Consider the following 8031-nt stretch of genomic DNA (forward strand, 5'->3'; position numbering starts at 1 on the left):
TCTAGGCTCGGACGCTGGAAACTTGGTATAGGAGGGTTGAGGTGTTTCTGGGTTGGGATCTTGGAGACGATGAAGGTTTAGTTGTGAAGATGAAAAGCGTTTGTCAATGAATTTTTTACTTAGGTTTAGGGTTGAGGTGTTTCTGGGTTGGGATCTTAGAGACTATAGAAGACATAGTCGTGGGTGGTGGGCCCTTTTTTAGGGACCTCCAATGGCGTTTGGCATCTCTGCCAATGGGTATAGGTGGTTTGGGCCTCCTCTCAGCTCGAGATGTTGGGGTTTATGCTTTTGTGGCGTCCAGAGCTCAGTTTTGGAAACTACAGGATCATATCCTTCGAAACAGTGGGGTTGTCGGGCTTGACCGGGACTATCTGCAAGCGCTCGAACGCTTAAATGTCTCTCTCCCAGACTTTGATATCGACGGTTTCTCTAACAAGGACACCGCCCCCTCGAAGCCACAAAAAACTTTGGCGAATGCTCTGTTTAGCAAAATCACTCAAAGCCTAGGAGAAATTTTTTATTTGTCATCTCGCCAGAAGGCGGCGTGGGAGTGCCTAAAGGGTCCCCATGCTCAGGATTTTTTGACCGTTTTCCCAATTGAGGGGCTGGGACAATGTATGTCAGCAGTAGAATACGGAGCCATCCTTAAATACCGGCTAATGATCCTTACGTACCCAGAAGATGATGAAACCTGCCAGATATGCCGTAAAGCTTGTATGGATAAATACAGAGAGCATGCAGTGCATTGTAAAGAGCTCCCAAGGTTCAAATATCGGCATGACTGGTTGCGAGATGTTTTGTGGGACATCCTGAGAAGAGTTGAGATTTCGGCTAAGAAAGAGGCTCGTGTGAATTTCCTTACCTTATGGAAGGGAGATCTACTCTGCGACCAGCAGATCTGCTCGTCTTTGGTTAGGCTAGGGGGAAACATGCTTGTGTGGACCTCACGGGGGTTTCCCTTCTGGTTGGTTTAAGGGAAAACGAGTTTGTAGCTGGACAAACAGTAAGAAATGCAGAATCGAAGAAAGTTGATAAGTACACTAAAGCTTGTGTAGAGAACCAGCTTGTTTTTGTCTCTTTTGCCTTTGACACATTTTGCTCCCTAGCGCTAGAAGCTATCCAATTCCAGATCAAGGTCCAACGAGTCATCCACAACAATTGCTCGTAGATTAGGGTTTGCAATTCAAAAATGGGTGACGACGCAACTGGTTGCCCGTTTACCTTCTGTTTTGATGTAACTTGGCAAGTGTGATTGTAATTTATCCATCCAATGACCAATACAACTAAGTTGTAAATTATGTTTGATACAAAATGGTCTTTAGTATCATGAGAATCAAATCAACTGATCTATGATATAAAATAGAGTAAATTACGATTTTGGCCCCTGTGGTTATATCACTTTTACCCTATTAGCCTAAAATAGATTTTTTTAACATTTGTACCCCTATGGTCTCTATAACTAACTATTTTGACCCCTAAGTCTAACTCAACCCATTACTCTGGTTAATTATTTGTCACATTTAACTCACATGATGGGTATATTTGTAAATTCACCTCCCACACATATTAAATTATCTTTAACAGATATTAAAAATATTTTTAAAGAAAAAAATATAATATATATTAACTCATCTTCTTCTCTCTCACTAAATAAACCCACTTTCTCTCTCTCTCTACTCTATCTCTCTCCTACCACTACGGCACTACCTACTTCCACCACCGCCACCAACCACCATCATATCCCCACCAACCGCCACCGCCACAACCCCTCACACGCCACCACCACAGCTCCCCACAACCCCACGCGCAATAGCCACAACCCCCACATCTAAATAAGAAGTCGATGCAGTCGGATTAGATCCCACCAGAGCAACTTTCAAAAGAATCTAGAAGTTCCACTGATATTATTTGGGGGCACCGGTCATTGACTCACTAGGAAATGCTTCTCGAACTTAATTTGTTGCAATTAGATAAATTTATGAAATTTGAACGATTTAAGATGAAGAAGGTGAAGCCAGGAGAGTTGAAGAAGAAGATGATGTTGCTACTCTAATGGGTGCTGCCATTTTGATATGCAAGTATAGTATTGTGTGTATGTATGTATGAGTCAATGTGAAAGATAAGAGAATGATAAATTTGATGAGTTGTTTCCTGATTTTTAATTTGAGTGTTTGGATAATATCACATTTGATCTGCAAGCACTTTATGTTTGAGTGTTTGGGTGTTTGTCAAATTGAGAGTGAAAAGGATCTGTGTTTAGGGCTACGAAGATTGAATTGGGATTGAATGATGTGCACGTGATAAGTGGGTCTTGAATTGTCTTTAATAGTTGTGGGGAGGTGAATTTACAAATATGCCCCATCATGTGAGTTACATGTGACAAATAATTAACCAGGTTAATAGGTTGAGTTAGACTTAGGGGCCAAAATAGTTAGTTATAGAGACCAGAAGGACATAGATGTTAAAAAAAAAAAATTCTATTTTGGGCTAATAGGGTAAAAGTGATATAACCAGAGGGGCCAAAATCGTAATTTACTCTATAAAATAAGGGTGAACGTGGAGCCCTCGGGGTGGCGTGCGGTGAGTGAGTTCCCCGCTCAGGAACACCGCCGCCGACCCCTCGGGGAGGCTAAGCGGGGTGTGGTCTGCGGCATTGATTCACCGCACAACTTTTCAAAGTTTTTGATTTTTTGAACGTTTGGCAACGGTTATGAACGAAAAAAAATCCAATTTTAACCTATAAATACCACATTAAATCTAATTTTTTACCACACAAATTTTCAATCTTATTCCTCTAAAATTCTTTCAAATACAGCACAAAGCCAAACCGAGCAATGGAGTAGGGGTGTTCAGAATTCGTTTCGAATTCGAAAAATTCGAAATTCGTTTAAATTCGATTCGATTATCAAGAATTCGTTTCGATTATAAGAATTCGAATTTGAATTCGATTCAATTCTAGTCAAGTAAATCGAATACGAATTTATAATTTCAAATTCGATTCGATTCGAAATTGAATAAAAATTATACATTTTTATTTATTATTTTTATATATAATACATATATAACTTTTATTAAGCTATACTATAAATTATTTTCAAAATTTTTTCTAAGTGTTAAAATTACCCATTACCAAACCCACTACATGACTCATAAGTAAAACCTAAGTAACAAATCTATCAATAGATTTCTAACCATAAAAATATTAACTTGTAATGTGGAGTGATTATTCCCGACTTCTCGTTTTGAATTTTAGACTTATGGTACTTTATTTGAAAATTTTTAATGTGATATCGTGCTTTATGACTGCTTTAAAATTTATGTTTCATTTTGATAGTTTTTTACACGTTTTAAAGAATCTGAATTAAATCGAATTTATTCGAATTCGATTCGAATTTGAAATTTTAATCGAATACGAATTGGGTTTTTTATTCGAATACGAATTCGAATCGAATTCGAAAGGTTTTAATCGAATTCGAATCGAAAATTCAAGGAAAAATAAAAATTATTCGAACAATTCGATTCGAATAATTCGAAAATTCGATATTCGATTCGATGAACACCCCTACAATGGAGAACCAACCCCGCGAAGCCAAGAAAAAGTCTGTCGGCTCTAACACTAAGGGACGCGGCTCGCAACCGTCTCGTGGTGATTCGAGCGGTGCAAGTGCACAACCACAACCACCTTTCGGATATACTACACAACCCCCGTTTTTTTACCCACAACCTTCACACCCATCCTTTTACAACACCCAATCACAACCCCCTTTCGGCTATTTCCAAAATTTGTTATCAATGGATCCTCAAGCCCCCGCCTTCGACCCGTTTGGTTTTCGTTCCCCACAAGTTCCATCTCCACGAGAAAATGTTGAACGTCCTCTACCTATTTACGAGGACGAGGACGAGGAAGTAGTGCCCGAAACTCAAAATTTGGGCGACTATGAAGATGACACCGACAACGATGAATATAATGTGAATGAAGACGTCGGCAACTAAGAAGATGACGCTCGGGGTAAAAAGGCAAAAATGGAGCGCCAATTTGGTCAAAATACCAAGAAGAGGCGTTGGCGAAGGCATGGGTACATTGCTCTACCGACAAAAAGAAGGGTAATCAACAAACCCGCGATGGTTTTTGGCGTAGGATTTTAGATCATTATAACGCCACCGTTGGTGGAAGTAACCGGACCGTGCATCAAGTACGGTCTAAATGGATACTGATGATAACGAAAATAAACTATTTCAACGGCCTATACCAACAAGCGGTAAAAATTATATTTTTTAACGTTGTATATTTTTTAAATTTGTTTACTAAGTTCATATGTTTTTAACACTTGTTATTTTATAATATGTACGATCGCACACGAGATAGCGGGTGTGACGATCTCAACGTGATGAAAATCGCTTTAAAGGGTTTTCAAAATATATATCTGAGCGGTTTTCAACATGTCGAGGCATGGGAGGTCATTCGAAAACACGACAAATGGGCCCAAGTCGCATTGTTGGGTGAGGAAGGGGAAGGTTCGGCACAAAAAAGAAAGTCCGTTGACACGGACCCTTCCATACCCGATATGAACGAAGACCCCTCACCACAAAAAACACAACGGCGAGACAAGCGTCAAGCGACATCGTCCGAGGGCTCGGCTGAGTTGGCGGCACAATTCAAAGAGTACACCGCCATGAAAGAAGCGAAGCACGTGAGTGGGATGGAGGCGATTGAATTGAGGAAAAAAAGAGAGTCGGAGGCTCGCGATCTCATAACAGAACAACGCGAGACGATGAGAAACTACGCGCACGATCGAGATAAAAAAACATTCCTCAAGCCGCACGACGATGCTCTGTCGGAAATGTTACCGTTCATCCTCGTCCGAAAGCGCGAGATCACTTACAAGTACGGGTGGCCGTGCAATTTCTAAAATTTTTATGTAGTATTGCGATGTAATTTTTATTTTATTAAATGAAACGTAATTTTTTATTTTATGTAAATTATGTTTTACTTTTTATAAAAAATATTTTCTTAATTAAAAAAATAAAAAAAAGTCCCCCAAGAGAGGAGTGCCGCCATCAAATTAAGGGTGTGTGGGAAGTTAAGTGAGGAGTTAACGCGACGCGTACTGATTGACTGTGGGTAAGAGAGGTCACTCCCCACTTAGAGGAGTGCCCTTACACCCTAACTAAATTATTGTTCATTAACTTTGCATAATACAAAAAATTTATATATGCAAACAAAGGTTTTGATTGAAGTAAGACTACTCGTTTGCCTTTTGAAAAGGAAAAGGAAAAGGCTAATAAGATTAGCTTCTAGCCTTCTAGTTTTGTATCATTTAAAAAAATTAATATGAAGCATTTATTAAATGCTTTTGTCCTTTTGTTGTAAAGCTGTTGTTTTATGTTTGAACAACCCCACCACCACCACACAAATCATCCCTCCCTCTGTACAACCACCCACAACAACCCCACGTCTCAATCTGTACAAGCGTCACTAAACGACAACCGCCACCACAACTACTTATCCGCCATCACGACCTAAGGGGGGTCGGGGCGTATTCGGTAAATCAAATCGGGGAGGAGAGATGGAGGGCGGTAAGACACCGCCAATACTTCGGTAAAGGAAATCGGGGAGGAGAGATGGAGGGGGAACGGTGGCGGCTCACCGAAGAGAGAGGGAGGAGAGAGAGAGGGAGTGACCAATCACAACTTTTCTTTTTTTTTTTTTTTTTAAAAAAAAAAAAAAAACCAATTCACCTAAGAGGGGAGTGGCGCCATCAAATTGAGGTGTTAGGGGAGTTTAAGAGGGGAGTTGACGTGGCACTCGGGGATTGGTTTGACGTAAGAGAGGGGACTCACCTATTAGGTGAGCACCCCCTTCACCCTAAACACCGCCTCCCGTCTGCCATAATTTCTCTCTCTAACCCTAACACTCGTCTTTCTCTCCCTTTCTTTCCGGTGATCGGAACACACACCGGCAGCCTCATGCTGGCAGGGATGTAAATTCCGTCGGTGAGGGGCAATATTATAGAGATCTGTACAGAAACACCACCACCATCGCTTGAATCCTGCACCAAAGTATTGTAGTCAGAGACAGACAGAGTGTGTGAGATGAAAAAAGGAGCAGGCTGTGAAGTGGTAACAATACTTCCTCATAATAATATTTCATTCCAACATGACGACGTTTTTCTAAGCTTTAGACACCGCAGCTCCCGTCCAGGTATACAATACAACATTTTGGTAATGTATGCTTGCTTTTATATAATTCTTTATGTTTGGTAATTTATTTACTATATAACCCACATTTTGTAAGATTGGGTCGTAAAAGTCTATGTAGCCGGATACTAACAAACATCGACAAGGTACCTTATTTGAACCATCCTTCAAGTTAAAAAATAGTTATGCGAATTCTGGTTCGTTCCAATCTTTCCGGCGACTAAAGCTTTTACAACTTGGAATCCCATTGTAACTTGAATAAAAAAATATAAACCGGTTCTAGACGGGTGAGTGGTGTTCATAAAACTAAACATATTTGACCCATTCGCTCATGGTTCAGTTTCGTTGCACATATGACTTGGAGCCGGATCTGGAACCCGTGATCGTAAAGCATATATATATTAAGTTTTATTTTCTAATATACCAAGGGTAATCATGGCGACACCTCATCCTCTCAAGGAAATCTTGCTTCGGAAAAGGACCCCGAAATGATATCGGTACATGAGATTTTTAGTTGATACTTATCTTTAGTCTATTTTTCACTTTCTAATACAGTCATTTTATTCCAGATTACAACCACGGGTGAAAAAGTCAACCCCATTTTTAGATTTCAAGACATACAACAACCACAACTATATTTGAACTTTTTGAAAGGGTTGCAACAACATTTAGATCTCAAAAGACCTACTCGGCTCCAATCCATCTTTCTGGGGTTAGCATGTGCGTCACTGTTTCCCCCACTGATCGTTCAATGTCCGCCTACTACCGAAAAGATCATGTGCTACGTCTTCACCCTACTACTTCACATTAAGACTGCTGTGAAACAACCACAAGGATTGTGTATTGTCCCAAATTTGGAGGTTGGTGAACAGGTAGAAATCTAAATCCTTAATTTTTTGAAAGCCTTTTATATTAAGAAATGAATTATTGTAATCTTAATTGGCGCGCGATCTTATAGGGTTTATCTTTGTTTGGTTTGGTCAATCTTAATTGTAATCACTCTCTTTTGTTCATCCAACAACAGGATCTCCGGATGCGAACACAGTCGGAGCTGCCGGACACAACAGCGTCAACTTGCTTCAACAGGCCAATGCGGCTGAGGGGAGACAAGACCAACATGCTCTTCCACCAGGTGGTTTACTTCAACCCCGAGTGTGATTATGCGAGGCTAGGACCGTTCCTGGTTGAGGCCAAGAAGGTCCTCACCCCGGACAAACCTTTGACGGCATACTGCGTCTGTTTGGTCCGCTTACCGAACCTTACCTCAAGTGGACTCTGGAGCAATTGGGTCATGAGAAGTGGCTGGTGTGCTCCTCGGAGATCACCATCCCCTAGGGTGGTTGAAAGGGACACCCTCTTCTTGTTGTTGGATGATTTTTGCTTTGCTTTTTGTTGCTTTCTGGGCGATTAATATATATATTAAGATATAACTAGACTAGATAGTTTGAAGCTTTTGTTCTGGATCCTCTGTTTGGTTTTGGATGTCGTTTCTGCAATTAATATATATAATAAGATATAACTAGACTAGATAGTTTGAAGTTTTTGTTCTGGATCCTCTGTAATATTATTATTTATGAAACTTAATTGTGGAGTAATTTTGGTATATTATCTTTAGACAAGACTCAAATTGTTAGAAGAAATACTGTTTGTAGTGATGAATCTTTAATTAAAGTATTAATAAAAAAAATGGAACTAATTATATGTCTCTGATGAGTTGTTACATAACAATGAGCTAATCATATCATTCAACTCAGTTCATATTGAATGTGTTCCATGACTATTGGAGGAAGAGGAGTTTCCCTGACAATCAATATCACTACTCAAGTTTCAAAA

At 40.0% G+C, this 8031-nt stretch overlaps 1 protein-coding gene across 1 annotated transcript; it reads left to right on the forward strand.

Annotated features, from left to right (window-relative positions):
• The first annotated feature begins 5871 nt into the window (after nt 1-5871).
• LOC110894611 lies at nt 5872-7739 on the forward strand. Its single transcript, XM_035980898.1, has 3 exons — nt 5872-6695; nt 6768-7070; nt 7223-7739. The coding sequence occupies exons 1-3, from the start codon at nt 6687-6689 to the stop codon at nt 7607-7609; spliced, it is 699 nt and encodes a 232-aa protein (XP_035836791.1). The 5' UTR covers nt 5872-6686; the 3' UTR covers nt 7610-7739.
• The last annotated feature ends 292 nt before the right edge of the window (nt 7740-8031 follow it).

The sequence above is a fragment of the Helianthus annuus genome, chromosome 12, assembly GCF_002127325.2.
Source record: "Helianthus annuus cultivar XRQ/B chromosome 12, HanXRQr2.0-SUNRISE, whole genome shotgun sequence".
NCBI lineage: Eukaryota > Viridiplantae > Streptophyta > Magnoliopsida > Asterales > Asteraceae > Helianthus > Helianthus annuus.